The sequence below is a fragment of the Physella acuta genome, unplaced genomic scaffold, assembly GCF_028476545.2.
Source record: "Physella acuta isolate Inbredline_101_S28 unplaced genomic scaffold, ASM2847654v3 ptg000454l, whole genome shotgun sequence".
Classification (NCBI taxonomy): Eukaryota; Metazoa; Mollusca; class Gastropoda; family Physidae; genus Physella; species Physella acuta.
Window position 1 is genome coordinate 945,001 of NW_026731973.1, and position 25,654 is coordinate 970,654.

Genomic DNA, 25,654 nt, shown 5'->3' on the forward strand with positions numbered 1-25,654 from the left:
TAAGGTAAGGTAAGGTAAGGTAAGGTAAGGTAAGGTAAGGTAAGGTAAGGTAAGGTAAGGTAAGGTAAGGTAAGGGTAAGGTAAGGTAGGTAAGGTAAGGTAAGGTAAGGTAAGGTAAGGTAAGGTAAGGTAAGGTAAGGTAAGGTAAGGTAAGGTAAGGTTTTCGTTTTTTTGTTTGGTTTGGTCTATTTTGGTTTTGTTTGGTTTGGTTTGGTTAGGTATAAATATATATATATATATATATATATATATATATATATATATATATATATATATATATATATATATATATATATATATATATATATATATATATATTACTGATTATGTGATTGGATATAGAGCACACAAAAAATATTAGGCCTCTGTCAATTTAGATTTTAAACCAGCTTGATAAAACAATATTTAATTCGAGGCTTTGAAAAACCCACTTTGTAAACCTAACGAATTAGTAACAACTTATGGGAAGCTAATATGCCATTTTTTCACTACAACATCTGCTACTTCCTTGACTGGTCGATATATGCAGGTGTGACACTATTCAATTGCGGCAGACAGGTACATGTTAGATGAAGTCACGTCATTTGAACACCGAAAACATCAAGTTCACAGGTTTACATTTATGTTTTAACATCAAACGTATTTTACATTGGGCTAGACGCGTTTTATTTTAAAGTTTGATTTCAAACCAAGTAGCAATAAATTTAAAAACACCATTTTTTTCTTATATATATATATTCAAAGCATTTGTGGTGAAAGCACCTAGGAACTTTAGAAGAGACCGTTTAGAAGATAACTGATGACCAATATGAATGAAGAAGCTCTGTGCCCTCGGAATTTTGGTTAGTTATATTTCTAATCTTAGCCTTTATGTAAGACAATTAAAATAAGTTGCAAAAAGAAAACTAAGTTGATGGAGTGGTTGGTCCAAAATGTCCCAAGTTCGAACCCCGGGCAGATAAGCTAGATAGTTGGGGATAACAAAACAGCTGGGATAGAAAACTCCAAACTCAAACAACTGCTACCTTGTAGTTTGTTCTGGGTTGGACAAAGACAATGGAAGCTTTTTCTTCTTCTTCTTTCTTTATTTTTAGTGTTGGTAGGGATCGAGCCTTATCTGCTGGAGGGTTTGAACTCGAGACTTTTTTCGAATTTATCAACCATGAGCTTTGCCGACTCGACCATGCTTCCATCACAAGGATACGTGTCAACTGGTTGTGCGCCATTGACTCCGATTTCAGCCTGCTCTTCTTTTTGAATTTGCTTCCATAGCCTTTGTCCAACCAAGAACAAACCACAAGCCATCAGTTGTTTGGTTTTGGAGTTATCTCTCCTAGAAGAGTAGCTGTCCCCAGCTAACGAGCCTCATCTGCCCGAGGGTTGGAACTCGAGACCACGCCGAGCCCGACAATGAAAGCAAATCATGAGAGAAAAGCAGGCTGAAGTAGGAGTTCCTTACCATATGGCGCATAATATGTTGACACGTAAAACGCGTCTTAGGAAATCCCGTCCCATATATTGAAATTAAGAACAAAGAAAAACAATAGAGACATATATCTAAACGTGTTAATTTCTTTTTCAAATTTGCCAAAATTATTCAGCAGTATTTTTGTATTTGCTAATTAGATGCATTTAAAAAAAAAACATAATTAAGCTATTGATCACAGGTAGTTTTTTTTTATTATTATTTTTAACCTCGAGAAATTACATAACATCGATGGGCCAGTAATGACGTCATTAATATTTACATGGCAGCTGGAAATTCGAAGCTCCACTCGTCATGTAGGCCAACAGTGGAAACCTGGATATATGGATAGACATATATATATATATATATATATATATATATATATATATATATATATATATATATATATATATATATATATTAAGAGAGAGAGACAGAGACAGCGAGAGAGACAGAGAGAGAGAGAGAGAGAGAGAGAGAGAGAGAGAGAGAGAGAGAGAGGTACAGAGAGAGAGAGAGAGCGGCTGCATAAAGTAATATTATGTCTACCACGCCTTAGACTATGACGTAAAGAGCTACCTACCAGTCAAACCTCTTCTGGTCATACGGTACCACGTTGTCATGTTCACGTGACTCCCTCCAGAAGATCAACGTGGAGATCGTGTTGCAGGAGAGCACAATGGCATACTTGGGGTGTTCCTATGAGAAATGCCATCTAAGTCAATGTCATAAGGCTACAATTATTTCTCTAAATTTTTCTTAAATGTATATAAATATGCTTTATATATATATATATATATATATATATATATATATATATATATATATATATATCAACCTCACCCCCCTTCATAACCAAGTACCTTGTAAAGCTGGTTTGCAAAGACGACTGATGCTCATGAACACAACACACGGGGGTGTGACGGGGGTGGCAGTGTGGGGGGGGGGGGGGGGTGGGGAATAAATAACCAACACTGAGATTTGAATTATACTTTTAATCATTACACCTTCATGGTGGGGGCAGTAAATCGAAAATCCACGAGTTCTAATCCCCGGGCAGATGAGGCCCAATAGAAAGGGGTGGTAACCCGTCAAGGAGATAAAACTCCAAATGCCAACTTACAGTTTGTTCTGAGTCAATCAAAGGCTTTAGAAACAAATCGAAAATAAAAACATGTTGAAATTGGAATCAACTGACTATATGGCGCAGAGGCGTAGCTAGGGGGGGGGGGGGGGTGGGGGTACATATGTCCCCGTGCGCCGACCCTAGTGGCGCCAAAATAGTTGAAAAAAATTAAAAGCTCATTTTAGCTGCGGTTTTGCATTATAAATATTTTTTTAAAATATGGGGGGCGGCGCCAAATTGAAAGTTTGTCCCCGGGCGCCGGGAAGGGTCGCTCAGGCTCTGATATGGCCAATAATATCTTGACACATAATACTTAACTTTGTCGGAGGAAAAGCCGTTCAATAACTTTGTTTTCAGGATTATTCTCCAAGACAATGTTTCGCTTCCTTACATCTAATCTAAGTTATTTTCTTATTGTTGATCATACTATTTTTATCCGATAAAGAACAAACTAGTATCATTAAAATAAATAATAGGAGTTATTACCTCAAAATATTTAATCGCAGTCAAGCTGTTCCCAAAGTCAACACAAAAAATGATCTGAGTTATTAAGCCATACTCATTATGTCCCATTAAGAACAAAAGACTATCATTCAAATCAATAATCTGAGTTGTAACCGCATGCTTCGTGAGAGCAGAAATGTCGCCTTCAAGAAAAACATTACAACAGATCTGATCTATTACCCTCTACATTACAACTGATCCATCTATTAGCATCTATTAACATTACAAAACATCTGATCAAATACCCCATAAGCATCCACCCTAGTACAGTCCGGCCAGGTCCCAAAGAAGACCGTGTCATCAATCTGTTTAATGATGACCTCGCATTCATCCCTGGTGTGAAGATCCTCCATATTGAGGTCATTCAGTGTGGCTAGGTCAAACTGACGAGGTCTGCAATAGTTAGCCTCGGGGTTGGTTCAATTGTCCAACATAGATTACAATAGTCAGTATTCTGTTCAGTAACTTAGATTACAATAGTCAGTATTGTAGTCAGTTCAAAATATTTTTCCCAAGCCTACCTTTAGAGAATATAGTTTATTCCAGGCATCTCTTCGGGGGGGGGGGGGGGGGAGTTCTGCTCCCCCGAACGAAATGAAATTTATATAAAAAATATATACTTTTAACAGTATCAGCCCCCCCCCCTCCGAAAAAGTCTACCGCCCCCCCCCCCCCCCAGAACGAAATGAAATTTATATAAAAAATATATACTTTTAACAGTGTCCGCCCCCCCCCCCTCGAAATAAGTCAACCGCCCCCCCCCCCCCCCCCCCCGGAAATTTTAAGTGTCCCCCGTAGAAAAAAGTCTAGAAGAAACACTGTTAGAGAAGTCAGTGAAATTGCCCCTTGCCTACCTGTATTATAAGGGTCATTGAAATGTCCCTTTGCCTACCTGTATTATAAGGGTCATTGAAATGTCTCTTTGCCTAACTGCATTATAAGGGTCATTGAAATGTCCCTTTTCCTAACTGCATTATAAGGGTCATTGAAATGTCCCTTTGCCTACCTGCATTACAAGGGTCTTTGAAATGTCCCTTTGCCTAACTGCATTATAAGGGTCATTGAAACGTCCCTTTGATTACCTGTATTATAGAGGTCAGTGAAATTGTTATCTTGCCTACCTGTACTTAGAGAAGTCAGTGAAATCGTTCCCTTGCCTACCTGTACTTAGAGAAGTCAGTGAAATTGTTATCTTGCCTACCTGTACTTAGAGAAGTCAGTGAAATTGTTATCTTGCCTACCTGTACTTAGAGAAGTCAGTGAAATTGTTATCTTGCCTACCTGTACTTAGAGAAGTCAGTGAAATTGTTATCTTGCCTACCTGTACTTAGAGAAGTCAGTGAAATTGTTATCTTGCCTACCTGTACTTAGAAGGGTCAGTAAAGTTGTACGGCTGTATACGAATGAAGCCCATGTCATCTTCAGAGATTCTCAAAACCTGCAGCCTGAACACCTTGTTGTTGATAACTTCCTCCATCACAAACACACAGTCCTGAAAATTTGAGATCCGTTCAATATTTTACTACTGATCGTTGAATATTTTGAAAACGATATTCTTAAAGTGTAAAAACTGCACACTGATAATACAGGCTGTAACCTAAATCTTCTAACCTAAAATTAGTTAAAATGATTACATGTTGAAACTGTTGAAGAAATAATTAGAGCTATTATGTTATTTAAAGGGACGGAGTGACCTAGCACTAGAGGGCTAAAATCCGGGTTCATGTCATTAGAACATCCTGGAGTCCACCTAGCTCTGGTGTGTACCACGTTAGGAATAGTAAAGGCGGCTGGTCATATTATCCTTTCATATGCCAAGTTCACAGAAATCGGTGAACTCTACCTCTCTTGTCCCATTGACCGTCAGGTTTGAACTCTACTACTACTTACCATTATATCATTGTGGGACTGTGTGGTCGTATAGCAGAGCATTTGACTGCTAACCTACATTTCTCGAGTTCGGGTCCCTGGCTTAAATCGTAATGCATCCCTAAGTCCCTAACTGACTCAAGCTATGGAAAATAAAGGCTACTAAGCTTAGTGCTGACCACATGACCCCTACATGAAATGTATGAACTCTACTTCATCTACACTAAGGATCTTCGGGTCTGCTCGTGTTTGGATACTGGTCTTGAGTCCCTTGAGAATCCTTGAGTACCCCAGCTCTGATGCGCCCTGCCTTAGGTTAGGGAAGTAAAAAAGGCTTGGCATAATGCTGACCACACTATCCCTTCATATGTTGAGATGACACGATCGGATGAACTCTTAAGTTGAAAAGGATAATTTTTTGTTGCTTTTGCTTACAGGCAGTAGAACGTCCAGCTGTATGGGGGTGAAGGTCGTGTTGATGACGTCATGGATGACGTCCTCTTCAAACAGGATGTCCTTCTTGACCATCTTGATGGTGCTGTAGTACCCGCTCAACATGTAGAGGAAGGTGGACAGGCGGGGTGATGGTGCTGGTGAGGTACACAATTTATTGTCTTAATAGGTAGGTTTGTTTAGATTAGGTTGTATTGGTATAGTTAATTGAAGAAAAAAAATGTGTAAATGGAACATTGAATATTAATACTTTTTTTAAACATAGTAATAGACAGTTGCGGAACTAGAAAAAAAGGGCCACCCCGCAAAGAATTTTTTTTTGGGCCCCATACATATATATACATATATTATTTTTTCAACTGTAAAAAATTGATTATGGTCGGCTGTGGGCCCCTAAACGTCCTCCCCCCCCCCCCCGCAATGCGGGGTCTGGCGGCACTGTAGTTCCGCCCCTGGTAATAGATGTGTCTATAGAAAATGTGTAAAACTAATAGAAATGTAGGCCTATAAGGTTTTTAATTTATTAATTTACTAAGAGAACCGTGTGTTATTTTTAAAAATAGGTGATAAGTTAACTAGTCTAAGTTTTGCTTGTTTCTGTTTATAAACGAAAAGTTTGATATCAGAAATGAGTGTTACAAGAATGCGCCAATATATATGGTTGAGTAAAGAAAAAGTAGTTGAAATATTTGTAATTAGAATAGGTTTAATAATGGAAATGTGCATATGATTGAAAATAGGTGAATGAACAGAATTAGTTGTGTGTAAAGAAAAATTAATTGTGTTATTAGAGCGTTTTCTAAAATAAAAACATGTTTTAATAATTCACCTTCACAATTCGAAGCTGCACTAGCCACTCTATAGAGGGTTAGACTTGCAATCAGCAGAAATATCACAACACACCTCATGGTAGTTCTAGTTTACCTCAAGCTTAGCTCAACTCTTTAAACAAATTCTTGTAACAGATATTTTAACGTGCTCATTTTTGTAGTCACAGAGGAGTTAAATACTTTTTTGTGATCTGTCAAGGACTTATGAAGAATTTGAAAAACCTAACAATTAACATAAATAATCATAAAATTAAAACGCTAGTGAAGTGACCATCGTAAAGGGTCATTACACACTGATAGTGAATTCGAGTGTAGAATTCGGAAAACCAACATAAATTATGCAACATGAATGTATAAAAATTTGTGAACAATAGAATATGTTAAAAACAGATGGTGTTGGATATGTTAATGTAGAATATTCATATGCAAAAACGTGATATGGGTATTACAAGTGTATGCGCGTGAATGGCATTTTAAGTGGATTAGAGGTAAATGTGTGAGGCGAGATGTGGGATTACCGTTATTACTTTAACTGTTATTGTTATTATTATTATAACTGTAACTATTATTATAACTATTATTGTAATTATTATTGTAACTATTATTGTAGCTATTAGTATAATTATTAGTGTAACTATTATCATAATTATTATTATAACTATTATTGCAACTATTATTATAACAGTTATTGTAACTATTTTGTAACTATTATTGTAACTATTATTGTAACTAATATTGTAACTAGTTTTGTAACTATTATTTTAACTACTGTTTTATCTATTATTATTATTATTATTATTATTTATAATAACAGTTATATTAACTATTATTATTTTCGAATCCGGGTCAGTAGAACGTCCCTGAGTCTACCCAGCTCTAATGGGTACCTAACTCACATTAGGTAAAGTAAAAGGGCCTCGTCAGAGTAATGGGTTAAATGGGATAGTTAAATGCAAATTGGTATGCGTTTGTATTCTTTATTATTAATGGCAAATAACCTATGAGAACGACGTGCTATGTATATGCATTTAGTTTAAACCTATTTCATAACTATTATGCCTTATTTGTTTTATGAACACAGGAAACAAATAGTAATTTACATTTTTATAGAGATACATATCTTTGCTCTCTATATAGTTTTAATAGTTATAGTGAAATAAACTCAAATAATACTACCACGTTTAGAGTTGGTAAACATGTGGGTCGTAACTAAATGGCTGCCGTTACCCAGAGGCGTAGCGACCGGGGACAGGGGAGTACATATGTCCCAGGGCGCCGACACTAGGGGCGCCAAAATAAGTTCATTTTACTATTTTTAGCTGGTATTTTGAATTATAAATTTTTAAAATATATGGGGGGGGGGGGCGCCAAATTGAAAGTTTGTCCCCGGTCGCCTCTGCCGTTACCGTAAACTTGCATGCTTTTTTCTTGCATTCTAAAAATGGTGAAATTTTACTTGATCTAGAAAAGCTAACATGCAGGCTACTAATGTAACATTGTTGCTTGCTTATCTCTATTGCATGCTCATTTGGTTTCTGGGGAAAAGTGCCTTTTGTATTATTTGACATTGTGGTTAACCAATGTTGCTGTCTACAATTGTACACTTGTATTTACATGAATTTATATTACTAGAATCGTATACACAATTACTATTTGTTTTCTGTTTAGGTTATAAATTTAAAAAAAAAATTAAAAATATTTTTTTTATTTTTTTTTCTATAAGTGAAATTAATTGTATTTTTTTTTCTCTTTTCCGCCTCAAACAAGTAATTTATAGCGTCAGTTGTGTGTTCGCATTAGTATTACAGTTTTCATCGTCGGCTTGTGAGGACTGATACAGATTTACAATAGTAATATTTCTTTCTACAAGTTTAAAAAAAAAATGTTTGAGGACTGTATAGATATAGATGTTTGAAAGGGAAGAATGTTTGCTTTGATGTGTCTCATTGTAATAACATAACTTTTCCGATTGCTTAAAATTTGTATCATTTTAATTCTCGGTAATCCCAATTTTTTTTCAGCTCTACTTAAAAACCCAAATTCCACCTCCCCCCCCCCCCCCCCCCCCCCCCCCCCCCCACCGTCCCCTCAGCCCACCACGCCGAGAAAAAAAAATCCCTTGAATCATCATTTAATTACACATTTGCATTTTCATTTTCAGGTTGGTTTTTTTTTTTATTTTTTAAATATTTTTCTTTATATATAGACGATTTGTATTAGATCTATGTATAAGTAAACCATCTTAAATGAATGAAAGTGAAATTAATTGTAATAAGGAAATAGATATGCTGTATCAGTGTCGGGTTAGCATCACTGTTTATAAAAACTTCTATAATTCATGACATTTTATTTTTAATGCTCTTCAAGGTTTTAAAAAGTAAATAACAAGTTTATTTAATATACACAATTGTAAATTTTAATAACCTTTATTGAATATATGAATGATTTTTTATAATATTACAAACACAAACGATTTTTCTTTATTTTAAAAATAATGTTGAATGTTAGCTGCATTTTTAATTATTTTTGTTACAACATTTGATTGTTACTTCCCTTTGTTCTAATCTGATTAAGGTTTTGATGGTAGTGTTATATCCATTTTTAAAATGCAGATATCGCTATCTTTCTCAAACTTAATCAAACTTAAAATAAAGTATATTTTTTTAAATACGGTTTTGAATGAAATTTTATTTGATAATCATTTTTTTTTAATTTGAAAACTCTAAAATGCTGTCAGTCTTTTTGCACTTCAAGTGTGCTATGAATCGCCTGGTCTATGTATTTACATTACTATCACAAAACATCACGTGCGAGCCTTTATAATGTAACATAACACTATTTTAGAGAAAGTCCTGCAATATGTCATTTAATTATTTAAAACTAGATAAATGGCCCGTTGATAAAGAAATACAACTGGCGCTAGGTTGATAGTGTTGTATTTTTCCCGAAGCTGAAGTGAAAACTAAAATCACCACCTTAACTCATATTTAACTTTAACGGATTTTATCACGAATCGGCATTTTCACAGGATCCGGAAATTTAACTTGAAATCCAACATCTAATAACCAGGGGCGGAACTACAGTGCCGCCAGACCCCGCAATGCGAGGGGGGGGCCACGCCGTTTAGGGGGCCCACAACCGCCCATAATCATTTTTTTTAAGTTGAAATTAATTTTCTTGCATTTTTGACCTGATGGTTGTTTTGAAAAAAAGAATACTGTAGCTGTGATTGGAGTATCTTTATTCTATAGACACCATCCCACGCTCTTGTATATTCTTTTTCCTACAATCAAACACAATCAAACACACGCTGTTGTCGGCAAAAATCTTTTGAAAAAAAACATCAATTGCGCGAGAGGCCGCTAGATATTAAGACGGCTTTTTGAGACCATACTAAATTTGGAACTGAAGGAACTGGGACAAACTTTCAAGTTTTCGATTTGCACCCCCCCCCCCCTCTCAAGTTTTTCTCTATATATTTTGCTATTTTTTGCCTTGGTGTCAAACCCCTAAATGGTGTCACCCGGTGCGGTCCGCACCCCCCCCCCCCCGCACCCCCCCCCCTCGCTACGCACCTGTATATGGGATTTCGATATATCTTTGGATATGGGTGTGAGGTGGAGCATGAGGTATTAGATGATATATTGAATATAATATTCATATGGACTCAAATGTAGTGAATAGACTTGGGTCAAAAAAAGAAAAGATACAAAATGAGTCTAAAATTTATTTTGGTGAGTTCAAGATTTTAGATTTAGGTTTTGGTTTTATTTCGTTCTATGAGAAATGTGGTTGGACATGCAGCAGCTCAAAACCAACACTAAATTCAACAGACACAAAACAAACACACAACCAACACATAACAAACGTGAGTAGATTATTGCTATACATTCAGTGCTAAAGGCGGAATTTCTACTGTTGAATGCGATAACTCAGTTCGTTCTAATCAATTGACATTTGAAATTTTTAATGAAAATATTGAGTACAACGTTAATTAATTTTTTATATACAAATTATTAATTATTAACTATAACTGTGAATAAATTATGAATTGGGTCCAACAAAAAAAAGTGGATAAAACAATAAAACAAAAGAATTTACAGCATAACAGATGTTGTGCACGCGGTGCTGTCATATGTGTCAAGGACGATCACCTCCCCTTTACAAGGGGAAGCTATTCATTGACGTTGGAGTGATCTTTACCTGACCTATATTAAATTAATTAGGATATTTTATTCACAAGTACGTAAGGTTTAACTACCACTACAGTCTTTTATGCTATTATAGCGTTAATATATTATTTACTATTTTTATCTTTGTAAACGTTCATAGAAAACGTATCCGTATATTGTAATCATTAACATTGGGTTGGGCGGGGTTCAAGGGCTGTGTTATATAACACGTTAATTTATACACGTTTTCGCTAAAGCCACAATACCTGTTAGTTGGTGAAATACCTACTGCCTTAGTTCAGTAATTCCGATAACGTTTTACTTCTTGTGGAAAATACGAGTCCTTGTCGTTGTTTTTTTTTCCATCACATAGAACAATTTATGAGACGTAAACCTAACTACTTTAGTGCTAACATAGGTAACAAACATAAATACTTAGTGTGGATAAGAGTCTGTATATATGTTTAAAAATGAAAAACAAAACATTTCAGTATAGAATAAACGAGGTAGACGAAATTTATGAAATCTTATATGGGCCTTCTGTCAATGTATTGATTACAAGAATAAAACAAACACACTAACTTACTTGTCATCATTTACTATTTAGCGAACTAAAAACATCGCAATTCCTTCATTAAAAAGTAATGCTCCCAGATAATTAAGTATGTCGTAAAAGAATTTATCAGCAACCTTGTCGAGCCTGTTGCAGCCTACAGCCTTTGTTACATTCATGGAGCTATGTGTATTAATTAAAAATACGGAACAAAGAAAATCAAACGAAATAAACAAACAACATAAGTAAACTAGTAAGTCTCGGTAAATTTTGATTACACAGCAATCATCTCCTGCAATTACGATCTCTAGGCTCACCATACAGTGATACATCGTAATCACTACGAACTTCATCTGGTAATGCAACAACGAATTCTCGACGTACATTATATGATAGGATTTTTTTTTAAATCAATGATAAATTACCGTTTTAATTAGGTAGATAATTAAACATAAAAGAAAACCATGTAATTGTTGAGAGTAAATTTTTCCGACTAGTGGAAAAGAGCGTGTTTGATAATGATGTGTTCAATTAAACTTTGCACTAACAAGTTACCTGTATTACACCGTGCCTCTCATAAAGTGAATTGTATTCGTGGCATAGTTAGTCATTGATCACAAAGAGTGAAAATGTTAAAGATTTATATTTTAATTAGTTTAATTCTTGAATTATAAAACAAATAATTAGCGTGTTATTTACACAAATGTTTAAGTACGCGATCGATTAGAATGTCGATACTTCTAGGTTAATGGCCTCTGTCAAAGGAAACCGGGGAATTATAAAATGTGATTTGTTTTTCCGCTAACATTTAGTCCTTATTTATTTTTATTACAGTTTTTGTCTTTGTGTGAGCTAGTCTACTACAAGAATCCAGTTGTTTTTCTATCTTGAACATAGTCTTGCTAAGCGAATTATTAGTCATCATTTGTTATAAAATATTGGAAAGTTGTTTATTGTTGTCAACGCTACGTTTTAATAAAGCCTATAGTGTAGACCTGACGCCGGCTAATTTATTTTTTGTTAAAATACCGATCAGCTTAGCATAAACATTCCAAATTGGTGAACATTACATTCCTCCTTATTACGGACCTCATTTCTTTTTATGTTCAGACCTATTTTGTATGTTACTAACACTGTAGCTAGGAAGAAGAAATCGAATTCTCAAAAGTTTTTTTTTTGTCATGTACATAAGTACAAAAATTGCCTACAGGCACAAAGCCATGAGCTTTTGTGAACAAATTACCTCCTAAAGCTTGCCAGTGAACATCATATTATTGTTCCGTACCTGTACCACATTTCAACTAGTATTTGATCTCGCAAGCCTACCATTTCCTAACGTTATAAACTGTTCACAACTATTCAAAAATGGCAGATAGCTCAACACAGACCTTGCACTACACCACCATAAACACTTTATCCCCTAACACCAGTGTGGTTATAAACCCACCCATCTTGATACACCCGCTCTTATTTGACATCATCCTAGCATTCAACCATATAATCTGCGGAGAAATCATCGGGCTGTTCGGTATCGTCTCCAATATCATCAACATCATCGTCTTCGTCAAGCAAGGATTCGACGAGACCGTCAACATCACCTTAACCTCTCTCGCCATCAGCAACATCGGCGCCCTCGTCTCTCTTCAACTCTACAACATCATGGCCAACCCGTGGATGACCAAAGCAGAGTTGTCCTTCCTGCCTATTGACATCGCGGCCTACGCCGCCTTCTACCCCCACAACTACTTCATCCGTGTGGGCGGTTTCATCACGGCCTTTGCCAGTCTAGAGCGGTGCATGTGCGTGGTGTTACCGCTCACGTTCAAGAACATCATCACCAAGAAAGTTGTGATCACGGCGAATGTTGTGATATTTTTAGCAACTTCCTTCAACATTTTCCCCGCCTACTACGTAGGAGAGTTGAGTAATGTATTCTCTGCTAAACTAAACAAAACCGTTATTGGATTATCTTTCAGGGTAAACCCTGATGCTATTTTAAGCAAAACGTATCTAGTCAATGATTTATTCGTACCTTATTTCACCTTTTTCATGATAATAACATGTAATATTATACTTAGCATAAAATTGCGAAAAAACGTTGCATGGAAAAAATCTTTTATAACTTTAAAACAAAACCCTGAAGGAAAATTCACCGGAAAAGAAATCCGAGTAGTCCGGATTTTGAATATAGTATCCGTTATATTCATACTCTGCCTGATTCCGCAGTCGGCCATTTTGACGGCTGCTGCGATTGTTCGAGGTCTTGGTATACGCGGCACTTATTTCCAACTGGCACTTGTTCTGTACAGCTTCGCCTTTCTCATGGAGACCTTGAACTCCAGTGTCAACGTCTTCGTTTACTACAACATGAGTGGCCGGTACAGAACAAGTTTGATGGATTTGTTCCAGAGTTCTAAAGGGTTCACTAAAAAGGAATCTAGATTTGAGGGTTAATCTTTGAATTGTGAATCTGGTGAAAAAAATGTCTACCAGGAAAAGACTATTTTAGTATAAAGTATATTTTTCGTAAAATGATTTTCTTATCCATCTTAGAAATTATGTTAGGATTCTTATCGTATTCCTTGGTAGATAATACTTCTAGACCAATCATACTAATGTATCAATGTAAAAACTACTTCATTCTCAAAGCTAAGTTACACATTCAAAACAATTATCAGTTCCTTCATAATCTTAACTTTTAATTATTAAAAGCTGTATTAAAAAAAAAGTATTTTTTTCAATGCATTTTTAACACAACAAAGTTAAATAATTATGAATTATTCACAAACAACTTAAAGTTCTCTTTCCGAACCTGACGGCCAATAGGGCAAGTGAATTAGAGTTCACCTGTTTTTGTTATCTCGGCATATGAAGGGAAAGTGTGGTCAGCACTATGCCCAGCCGCTTTTACTTTCACAAACGTGGGTTTTGGCACCCTTTAAAGCTGGGTGGACTCAGAGACAACCTACTGTCTTGAACCCGGATTCAGGTTAGCAGTCTAGCGCTCTAACGCTAGACCACGCCGTCCCGTAAACATTTTACGAGACATTTCGAATCTGTGTTAAAGTAAACATAGATTTAAAAAAGAACATTACATGTTTCAATACTAAACAATGTTTATAGAAATATACTATTGAGTCAAGTATGAAATGAGATATTTCCAGTTGAAACTGGTGGATACAGAGTTAGATATTATGACTAAATTTCAGCACTGTGATCTAAGTAGAAACATATCTTAAATATAACAAATTTGTTATGAAATTAATTAACTTTACAACAAGTATTTTGATAGTATTTTAATACTTTTAATCAGACTTTTCTTTTCAAAAGTAATTATTATTTTGAAACTTTTTTTTTTAAATAAATATATACCTGAGATTTCAATTACAAAAATAAACTTTAATAAATAACACTCTAATACAAACATTGTCAACTTTGTTAGGTTTATATAAATAATATCACAGTTAATAGCTGCCATTTTTTTTATGAAGTGTTCACATCATTGGAATTATGGAACCAACAATAATAATGTTTGTAAGGCCACGAATAATCATCTTGTTTTGCATAATGTAGTGAATTTTTGTGCTTTGTTCTAAAATACACATTTCACTAACACTTTATTTTTTTAAATGATCTAATGTCCAAGCACTAGATAATACTTTCATGGTAACGTTACCTCCCTTTGTCTTGCTATTCTATGCTGACTGTTTGGAACCATGTAACAGGTTTGAAGTCATTGAACTCCTGCCCATCCCACTCAGTGCCCTGCCAAATTGTGCCCTTCCTATTTATGCCCTGACAACTTGTGCCCTGTCGTCTTATGCCCTGACAACGTATACGCTGGATCACGCATTCAAATCCATGTCGACCTTTGCTTGTGCCCTGAGAGTATATGCCCTGACAACTTTTTAATGCGTTGTATACGCCCTGTCGCTGCATGCCTGGCCTGCTTGTGCCCTGCCACTGATTGCTATTCGAGCTTGTGTTATACCATCCTATATCCTGACAGCTGCTGCCTTTACAATGATGCCCGTGTTGTTCTTGAATATCCCAGCACGGAGTAATTTCTGCCGCATTCTTCCAAGCAACGTTATAAGTCACTGTAAAGATTTTTTTTAAAAACATACAACTGTTTTTAAACAGCCTTGCTATAAAATCAAACAAAAACAATTAGGTCGATGTGGTCGGGTCGGTTTAGTCTATTGCTGCTGAACTGAGTTCATATATATATATATATATATATATATATATATATATATATATATATATATATATATATATATATATATATAATTATCTTCTTGGAGACGTTAGAAAACAAGCTGTAATTGCGCTTTGCAGTCCCCTCTCTTCCTCTCTATGAAGTCTGGTGAGTTGTGGTTCACGCTAAATGTTTACAATCATAGAGCCGGGTTTAGTGACAGCTATTAGGGGCAGATAATTTGGTTTGAAATGATTTTAAACTTTAGGGAGGTAGCTAAGAGGAGGCTGCTTTCACGTGGGGGGGGGGGGAGGGGGGGTTATCGTCCTTAACGACTTACTGATAGTGTTTTAAAGCTAATATTTTCAGTGACAGAAGTGGTACTGTCGAATTCACAAATTATGTATTACTGAAAAGTTGAACATAAAAAAAACAGCTAAATAGCGGCGTATGATACGCCGTGGTTCGGCTCGAATATATATATATTCTGAAATTTTCCGTGAATAGGTTTGACCTCAAACTACTGCGTAGAATGGATAGGTCGACGTTGTATTCATAAGACAGTGTACTCGACTTTTTAAAGCAAACGGAATTACATTGAATAAAAATATCAGTTCTAAATTAAGTTCAGTGATAGGTGAGGAGGTGAAAAGAATTTTTTTTAAATCAAGGTATTATTATATAACATTGCTCTGTTCCGCAACTGTGCCCCCCTACGACACAATATAACAAAGTTATTTTAAAAAGTAAAGTTTCTGTTTAAACTAACGATCCAAGTGACCAAGTTCATATGTTTCTTGACCTCGGCATGTGAAAGGATAGTGTGGTCAGCTAGGTGGACACAGGGAAGTCGAATAGTAGTATGACTTAACGAGATCCGAACTCGAGACATTCGGACGAGTAGTCATAAACAAAATGATATATAATGTATATAACATATATAACATATATAACATATATATATATATATATATATATATATATATATATATATATATATATATATATAGGCATATATATATATATGTTATATATATATATATATATATATATATATATATATATATATATATATATATATATATATATAATATATATATATATATATATATATATATATATATATATATATATATATATATAATATATATATATATATATATATATATATATATATATATATATATATATATATATATATATATATATATAAAATATATATATACATACATATATATAGCAAAATGATAAATAACACTTATTAAAGTGTGTTATAAATGATGTACAAACTACAAACGTTAATTTATTGCCAAAACAAAAATTATAAGTAAACCTACCTAAGGCAAAAATGCAGCTCATCACTACTAGGAATGTATTCACCATTGTTGAATACATTGTAATATGTTTGATTCAGCTAGTGTAATCCTATATATTCTTTCAATTACTCCGCCAGTGTGGTGATTGCTTAAACCTCTATACAGAAAATAATTGTTTTTCAATTATTAATTATATGAGTATAGATGTATATTTTTAAGTTTTTTTCACGGTTAAGTCCGATACAAATTGGTAGGTAACTTACCAGTAAGCGTGCGCCTTTTGCAAGATAATGTATGTCACACACTGAATGCAATTCTAATGACATGAGTTTCAATCTGTGTGCAACCGGAGTTGTAACAGTTATAATAGCGAGTTGCGCAGCTTGCGCCGTGACCTTTGTTGCCATGGTAATCATGGCTGTACCTTGAACCTAAATTCCTTGTTTCCGGTTGACCATTGCTAATTAAGGCCGTGTCGCTTAAGGCCCAACCACAGCACACCTGATCTACGCATGTCGCCGTGCGCATCTTTGTTTTAACCTCAAGAGGATTTAGATTCAAAACCTATTTTAATTTTTGGATCTCGTTTATTATCTTACAGAGGAGCAATGTGCTGAAATATAAGGTAAGAGTCTATGAATAATAAAGTACTTAATATTTAGAAAGAGATGCCTAAATGTTGATGAGAATAATAATTGGGTCTTGTAAAATTAACCTATATTTTAAAATTACGATTTCAATGGTCCGCAAGCCTAGGAAGGCTGTCCGCGAGAGAGCCTTAATTTCGCGCCAAATTTCCTGTGATTCTTACATTATTAAAATATCGCATTACTTGATAACGGCTCTCCGATATCTATGATATATTACTATTACTAGGCCAAATATTAATAATTTAGATTAAGAAGCCTACATTTACTAAGTTATTACGGTTGATTACTTAGACTTAGGACAATTAGGTCTAGACATTAATTTAATTTTTAGATTTTTACACAAGTAGACTTAAATTTTGATCTAGATTTCTAGATCTAGATCTAGATGATATTATTAAGATAGCCTAATAGATTTTGGATTTAGAAAAACAAATCCAGATTACTAGATCTAGCTCTATTGATCTATAGTAACTAGATCTAGATCAGACTATATAGATCTACTACTAGATAGATCTAGTAAAAAATAATCTACTGAATCTAGCTTTAGGCCTAGCTAGTTCTGGACTCTAGTTTAATTCTAGATCTAGAATCTAGATCTAATTGAATCTAATAGAGCCAACACTGATCTAGATTCTAGTAAGAAATAGGTGCTAGTTCATTTAGATATAGATTCTAGATCTAGAATCTAGATAAGTTAAATTAATTAGGTATAGGCCTAAGTGTTCATCTAATTCTGCATTAAGGCATTAAGTATTAACTAGTCCTGTCCTAGGCCTATACCATTTCAGTAATTAGCCTATTTATTTTAATTCAGTACATTTAGATGAACACAATCATTTAATCATTATGTTTGATTAGGACTCTACATTAATTTTTTAGTTATATTTTTACACGTTTTCAGTTACAGTAATGTTTTTATTATTTTTTATTTTTGCCGAAACTATTCTATTTCATACAAGTACTAGTCTAGATCCAGATCTTGTAAAATTAGTCACATAGTGAAACATTGTTAAATGGTTAAGAATAGATTTAGTCTAGTTCAGGTATAATTCTCCATCAAGTAGGCCTATAAATATATTTAAATTAATATAGGCCTATGTATTGTATATATCTATAACTAGTCCTATACAATAATATAATTTTATAAAGCCCTATGCCCTTAGACCTCTTTATTAAGGACAATTTTAGTACTTGATAATTTTATTAATATTAATTTAAATTCTAGACTTGTGTGCCTACAACTTGGTGTAAAGGGGATCACTAATGCAATCATAAACTTGGTGGCTGAGATAAAGCGGCTGAGGAGAACAGAGGCTTGTGAGTGGAATAGGTTGGTGGAACTTGTGTACAGCCCTTTCTATGTTCAACAAATGTCTCAGGTGGAAGTACATTCAGTAAGTATGGAGACTGAATTTATTTCAAATTTTTATATTTATTTTATGTACTTTGCAATACGTTGTGCTAGGTATATATTTTGTGAAATGGTCTCCTAAATTCTAATTCCATTTGCCCTTCTCTTTTCAGGTACAGTTTCCATGGAGATCCAGCTTTATTCAAGGCTCATCTTAAAGAGAATGATGTGGCTGCTGGGACATGACTTAAGTCTACATTCAACTGCTTGCAGATCTCAAGAAGCCTGGGGTTCTCGTGCAGCACCGCAAGCACTCAGGCTGATTAAGAAGTTAATTTCTGGCCCTTTGATAAAGATCATTTACAAGAATGCAATGTGGCAATCAAATGTAGATCTACTCTGTTTCTTAAAGTCATGGAAGCGTTGTTGACAGTTGACTTCTACTGAGCCTTTCTTGGTGCGACAGCTGGAGAGGTATCTGACGGGAAATCTGATTGGTGTCCAGCTGACTCATAAGTGGAAGCAAGGTGATCAGGGTGTGTCGCAATACAGTGGAAGGACTATCAAAAGGGTGCCAGAAACAAAACAAAAGTCAGCTCTTTACACCATAAGCTACTGGGCAGAGGATGAGGATAATTCTGAGGATTTCAGTTATCTGGCAGAATCACTGGTTGTTGACTTTGTAGGAATCTTGTTTTTCTTTCTGAATAATAGCTTATCAGAATTTCAGAGTACTTCTTTCATTTTTAGTATACAAATGAGCTTTATTTTTTAAACATTAGTGTTTTTGTAAATTGTTACTGAAAAAATGATTGCTCTGAATTGTAAACTTATTTTGAAAACTAATACTAACAATGTTTATAATTAAGTTTAGTTTTCATAGTGTAAAAAAAATTACATTTTAATTAATTACTTAACTAATTTTTCAGGGTAATTGACATCAGCTAGATAATCCTAGAATCAGTAGTTAATGTGCTTCAAAAATGTTGGTCCAAACTAATTTATCACACAAGTACTAACGCTTTTTAAAATATATATTTTTTCCTCAGATGTGCTAATTGTATCTAAAGATTAATTATAATTGATACTTTAGAAAATTGTTTTAACACTAAAAAAGAGACTAAAGTGGTCTAAGAAATTTTTCGACACCTATTTTTTTTTCCAGCATACATTCAATGAATGGTTAGATTTACTAGTAATTATACTTTAAACCAATATTTTAATGTTTATTCCTGGATAATTAATACTATACTACTTTTCTTCTTAAGAGGGATCGTAATGTGACGAGGCTCATTTCTTGTACTGTAGATTTGTTTCTTCACACTAATTATGATTATGTAACTGTTTTATGGTACTGTGTTGATCGTAGATTATACAAGGGCTAAATTTAGGTTGTCACTACGTAGTTTATTTCTTTGCTCTGATAAACATATTTTTAAATTATTGCAAAAAAATCTTTTTTTTTACTTTGCCATTCTCCTAAATGTTTCTATTTTATTAGACAAAATTAAAATTCATGTGGTAATCTGATTACTGTATTTTAATACTGTGTTTCTCACATTCTAATAATTTACATTGCATAGTTTAGTAGTAATAAACACTGGTACACACTTTGACAGCTGTTTTCTTTTATTTTGTTCTATAATTTTATTATGGCCTCCTGATATAGACACTGAATATCAAGTAAGTGGGGGGGGGGGGGCTGAGAAAGTAACGTAAAGGCAACCAGTTGCTGCTTCCATTTATCATGTAGTGTGTGTGTGTATGTAGGTCTACTCTACTTCATCTACCCAAGTAATATCGTTCATTACAATTAGATATAAAGAACTTGTGCAGTAATATGTGCTTATGCATTTCTATTATATAATAATAGTAGTAACAGTATTAAGTATTAATAAATCGATTTACAATAACTAGATCTAGTTTATTTTAAACCTAGATCTACATTATTTTTTTTTACACGGAGTAATAAGTCAATAATAAAATATGAATGGCATTAAATTACTCATTCAAATCACATCCAGTCCAGTATAACTTAGACTTTAAGCTTGATTATAATTTTTTAGTTTTAAAAAAAATGCGAATCCCGGATGATGCAATAAAATTATAATTTTTTAATTTTTCGAAAAATGCGAATCCGTGATGATGCAATGAAAAAACCATCGGTGCCAACTTTTTTGTTTATGTAACATTGACTTGAATGACGAAGGTCTAAGCTGTTTTAGCCACGCCCACAAATTTTTAAAAGGCCATATCTTAGCTCCTAATTAAGCTAGAGACACAAAATTGGTATCAATGTGTAGGGAAAAAAATCATCTTTTATTGTGGTATAATTTTACTTGAAATTAGTGGAGTTTAAAAAATACGAGCAACAGCCTAGTTATAACGTTATGGTTCTAATACAGGAAAACCCATTATGATTTAATATTCATGCAGTCTTTTTAATTTATACGTCATACTTATAAATACTTTTTTTTCGAAAATTCTGTACTGTAGGGCTTATATATAAATCAATAATAAAATCGGAAATTTTCTGTGATTGGGTTTTACCTCAAACTACTGCGTAGAATGAATAGGTCGACGTAGTGGCCTATTCGTAAGACAATGTACTCGATTTTTTCAAAGAAAACTGAATTCTATTGAATAAAAATGGCAGCTCTTAGGTCAGTATTTGGAAATTCACAAAAAAATAAATCATATAAATAACGTAATATATATATATATATATATATATATATATATATATATATATATATATATATATATATATATATATATATATATATATATATATATATATATATATGTGTGTGTGTGTGTGTGTGTATGTGTGTGTGTGTGTGTGTGTGTATGTGTGTGTGTGTGTGTGTGTGTGTGTGTGTGCGTGTGTGTGATTGGATAAGTGTGTGTGTCTGTGTGTGTGTGTGTGTTGATTAGAGTAGTGTTTTTCAGAGAACAGATATAAGCAGAGTTACACCACAACGCGTTGGCTACATATTTAGCTATTTTAAGACGTATACTATTCAGGTTGAATTCTGTTAATTGTATTAAAGGGTATTTTAGACAGTTATATTTTATTTTTTTTAAGTTATTTTGTTAGCGGTTTTTTCCGTTATGATGAAAACTAAACAGGCATTATAGATATAATTTAATTAAATTACATAATATTTTTCAAAAGAAGAATTTTATAATGAAAAAAAGTGAGGAAGTGATAACGTAAAAAACTTTATCAGATTACACTAACTAGATTCGTTTGTTTAATAAATCATTTAAGAGTGTCAGTAAATATGAGTTTCTGTAAAAGAAATTGTGAATAAGAAGATTAGAAAAAGCCTATATATATATCTCCTATTTTGACAAAGTTTAGATTTTATATTTCTTTATTAATGTTTTAAAATGAATAAAGAATGAAATGCTGTTCACCATTAGCCAATACCAATCAGAAAAATAAAATTTAGTACTGAAAGGAGTTGTTTCCCATGCAAACAATTGTATGGGGGGATGAAGCATACAAATATCTTACAAATATTTCAATAGTTGAGCTTAATATTTCATTATTAAATAAAGTGATATTGAGAAAACAATTATAATCGGGCCTGTTGGATGCAAAAACAAAAACAATTAACCCTTCAATCTGAAATATAAAATCCAAAAATACCGCTAAATAAGGGAATTAACATTTCCATAGGTATAGAAACAGAAGATCGTTTAAACATTTGAATTCGTCACAACAACAATACTAAACATCAGTGGCGTAGCGAGGTCGGGTGTTACCCGTGCGGCACTTAATGGTGTCACCCCCCCCCCCCAGAGGCGTAGCGACCCTTCCCGGAGACAAACTTTCAAATTTTCGATTTGCACCCCCCCCCCCCCTCAAACTTTCGATTTGCACCCCCCCCCCCTCAAACTTTCAATTTGCACCCCCTCCCCCTCAAACTTTTGATTTGCACACCCCCTCCCCCCTCTCAAGTTTTTCTCTATATATTTTGGTATTTTTTGCCTTGGTATCACCACCCTAAATGGGGTACTTAGAGCTTACGACTGCTGGCCCGCAAGTCTAGAGTTCGGATCCCGCGCACATGTCTCTACGAAATCCCTGAGTCCACCCAGCTCTGACGGGTACCTGACTAACGTTAGGGAAACTAATGCGGCTGGGCATAGCGCTGACAACACTATCCCCATGTTTACCGAGTTTATTGAAACAGATGATCTCTACTTTATTTGCCCCATGTGTCTTGGGTGCGAACGGGAAAAAATGGTATTGCATTTAAACAGCATCTACGGTGACATAAAACACGGAGAATCAGAACGGTTTGCATGATAATAAGTTAACCAACGCCCTCTAGGTCAGACCCAGAGGCGTAGCGACCCTTCCCGGCGCCCGGGGACAAACTTTTCGATTTGCGCCCCCCCCCTCAAGATTTTGATTTCCCCCCCCCCCTCAAACTTTCGATTTGCACTCCCCCCCCCCCCCCCCTCAGGATTTTTCCGGGAGGGCGGATACTGGTAAAAGTATATGTTTTTAAATGGCTGCGGATATTCGTACTTCACTACAAATAGCCCAATGAAGGCTATTCGTACTCTGACCAATCAGCGTTTCTGTGATTTTTCATGTTGTGTAGATCGAGAACTAATTATTTTTCAGATCTAACCTAATCACTAACCTTAAACCTAACCCTATGCCTAACCCTATGCATAACCCTAACCCTATGCCTAACACTAAACCTAACCCTATGCCTAACCCTAACCCTATGCCTAACCCTAACCCTAACCCTAACCCCAACCCTATGCCTAATCCTAACCCTAAGGCTTAACCCTAATCCTTAAGTAAAATTTAAAAACAAAAGCAAAAAAGAAGAAATTAAACACAGAGTCAATGGGAATAGAACCCACGCCACGAAAACAAACTGGCCAATGCACAACCATTTCAACCACTGGAGCAGTTACAACCAGTTTCAAAATTGGAATGTCATACACAAGCTCATGAAAATAATAAATAATAAAAAATAAATTTTTCTGAGGGCTATTTGTTGTAAACTACCAATAGACACTCTCTTTTAAATTCCATTTCGTCCGAGGGGGGCGGTAGATCTGTGTACTCAGGTGTGTTCTACGGACTCTGTGCCTGAATGCGAACTCGAGACTTTCGGATTGGCAGTCAGGCGTTCTACCACTCAACCACGCCGCTCCGCAATCAAGCAGAATACAGTGCACAATCGTTAGACTTAGCTGACACGTGTGTGTTCCTAGACACACGTGTATTCACTTGGGTATCTTGGCTATTACGCGAGACAAGTGTGCTGAGCCGATGAATACCTTTGTTACATACTATCAGGGGCGGAACTACCATACCGCCAGACCCCGCAATGCAGGGGGGCCCAGGACGTTTAGGGGCCCAGTTCCGACCAAAAAACATTGAATTCTTTTTTCAAAAATTATGTTTTCATTCATCTTGAAAGTGGTTTTGTAAAAAAAAAAAAAAAACAACAGGTCTACTATAGCAGAGATTCTTGCGTAGAAAAATATTTTAAAATCTACAAGAGCTATAGTTTGAAAGGTAGGTAAACATTCACACTACTTCCATGACTTACTGCCCTTCTTTAAAATAGGGATGCCCACAAAGCTTATTTAAATAGTTTTGTACTATGTATATTAAAAAGCAATTGATTCTCTGAATTGTTACTTAAATAAGACGTACTATACAATAATATAGATATAAAAATCAATGTTTTAAAAATTGATATTATAAAAGCCAAAAATGAAAAAAATAAACATAACGCGAGAAACCATTCGCGAATCAAGCTAACGTCTTTATATATTTTTGACCAGCATGTTCTTGATACTTTTGTAACACAAGATGAGTTTGGACTAAATTTTTTCTGGTTTGTTCTCTCAGAATCGTTATTTAATGCAATGAAGTAGACCAAATTACTCAGTTAGGATATATATATATATATATATATATATATATATATATATATATATATATATATATATATATATATATATATATAGGGGGCCCTAATTTTTTCTTTGCGGGGGAGCCTTTTTTTTTCTAGTTCCGCCACTGCATACTATAGCCCATGTTATTAATATAATTAAATGACGCCGGGCTTTTTATAAAGAACTAGCGTACCCGTCCCCCGCGCGTTGCCGCGGGGATAGAAGGAAGTTAGACGAAATATATTAGAAGGATTTCACCAACGCGTTACCAATCATATGCTCTTAGACGCGTGACCTTTTCTAAAAGTGAGTTATTTAAATGTAAACAATGCCTGCGCTTGGATCATAAATATCGGGACACGGGTTTATCTACACTACCGCATGAAAACCTTGAGTGTACATTAATCACTAACCGAAATAATATGGTAAAACACACTTTGGTGACCGCCCATGTGTCAGAGACGTACAGAGGCGCTCTCAGAAGCCCTCCCCCAGATTACACTACCGCAAAGGCGCTGCATACCACCCCTGGCTCCTTAAAACTAACAGACGCCATCGTGCCAAATAGCCTCCTGTTAACAATGATGCAGATTGCGTCATTCGCTAAAGTGACACAGATGAATAGGATTTGTTATTTAACACGTACTAAAATTATTAGACGTGTTTTAAACATCAGTGAGACTGATGCAATGTGTTAGCGTTACTAATGGTCTATTCTTAGATGCTCGATCTCAATTTCTGTTTGGATTATCTAAAAATAGATGCTAATGGCATCATTCGCAAAGTCACGAAACTGGATTTTTTTAAAGGCAAAAAGAAACATCCTAGTTAATAATCTAACCTTGGTTAATTTTTCAGATTATTAAAATAAAACGTATTACATGGCCCTCAGCGGCCCATGTGAGCCTTTGGGGGCTGAAACAGACATTTTTATTTGCAGCCTAATCGTACCCTACCAGGGCGCCAGAGGACACGCCTGATTCAATTTAGTAAGCGTTTGTAACGCCTCCTCCTATCCATTGCCTATCACACTGTTTAGACCGAACATATTCTCATGGGAAAGACCAGGGCGCCAAATCGCATCCTGCCGTGGGGCCGCCGATGCAAAATTAAATCCCCCCTTCCCCACCACCTACCCACCCGTATTCCCCCCTCCCACCCCAAAAACCTTCTCGGGAGTATTCATCAACTCCCTAAAGTTTTTTATCACCGGGATAA

The 25,654-nt window shown here is 34.9% G+C and overlaps 4 protein-coding genes and 1 long non-coding RNA gene across 5 annotated transcripts in view; 3 read left to right on the plus strand and 2 right to left on the minus strand.

Moving 5' to 3' along the window:
* Nucleotides 1-1,661: 1,661 nt before the first annotated feature.
* On the minus strand, nt 1,662-6,406 carry LOC131943369 (uncharacterized). The gene is made up of 6 exons (XM_059303454.1): nt 6,250-6,406; nt 5,403-5,557; nt 4,460-4,590; nt 3,344-3,491; nt 2,052-2,167; nt 1,662-1,801 (listed from the first exon to the last, which is right to left on the minus strand). Exons 1-6 carry the CDS (start codon nt 6,326-6,328, stop codon nt 1,738-1,740), a joined length of 693 nt encoding a protein of 230 aa, XP_059159437.1. The 5' UTR covers nt 6,329-6,406; the 3' UTR covers nt 1,662-1,737.
* A 5,934-nt stretch (nt 6,407-12,340) lies between these two features.
* On the plus strand, nt 12,341-13,429 carry LOC131943397 (uncharacterized). Its single transcript, XM_059303496.1, has 2 exons — nt 12,341-12,952; nt 13,202-13,429. Exons 1-2 carry the CDS (start codon nt 12,341-12,343, stop codon nt 13,427-13,429), a joined length of 840 nt encoding a protein of 279 aa, XP_059159479.1.
* Nucleotides 13,430-14,442: 1,013 nt separating this feature from the next.
* On the minus strand, nt 14,443-16,810 carry LOC131943372 (uncharacterized). The gene is made up of 3 exons (XM_059303457.1): nt 16,756-16,810; nt 16,514-16,649; nt 14,443-15,075 (listed from the first exon to the last, which is right to left on the minus strand). Exons 2-3 carry the CDS (start codon nt 16,569-16,571, stop codon nt 14,666-14,668), a joined length of 468 nt encoding a protein of 155 aa, XP_059159440.1. The 5' UTR covers nt 16,572-16,649; nt 16,756-16,810; the 3' UTR covers nt 14,443-14,665.
* A 90-nt stretch (nt 16,811-16,900) lies between these two features.
* LOC131943373 (uncharacterized) lies at nt 16,901-20,104 on the plus strand. Its single transcript, XR_009386886.1, has 3 exons — nt 16,901-17,117; nt 18,368-18,536; nt 18,667-20,104. It is a non-coding gene; the product is annotated as an uncharacterized LOC131943373 (long non-coding RNA).
* Nucleotides 20,105-21,064: 960 nt separating this feature from the next.
* LOC131943398 (uncharacterized) overlaps nt 21,065-25,654 on the plus strand; it is a 28,726-nt gene continuing 24,136 nt past the window's right edge. The window contains exon 1 of the mRNA XM_059303497.1: nt 21,065-21,156. Coding sequence (XP_059159480.1) covers nt 21,143-21,156 — 14 coding nt within the window. The 5' untranslated portion in view covers nt 21,065-21,142. The remainder of the gene's footprint in view (nt 21,157-25,654) is intronic.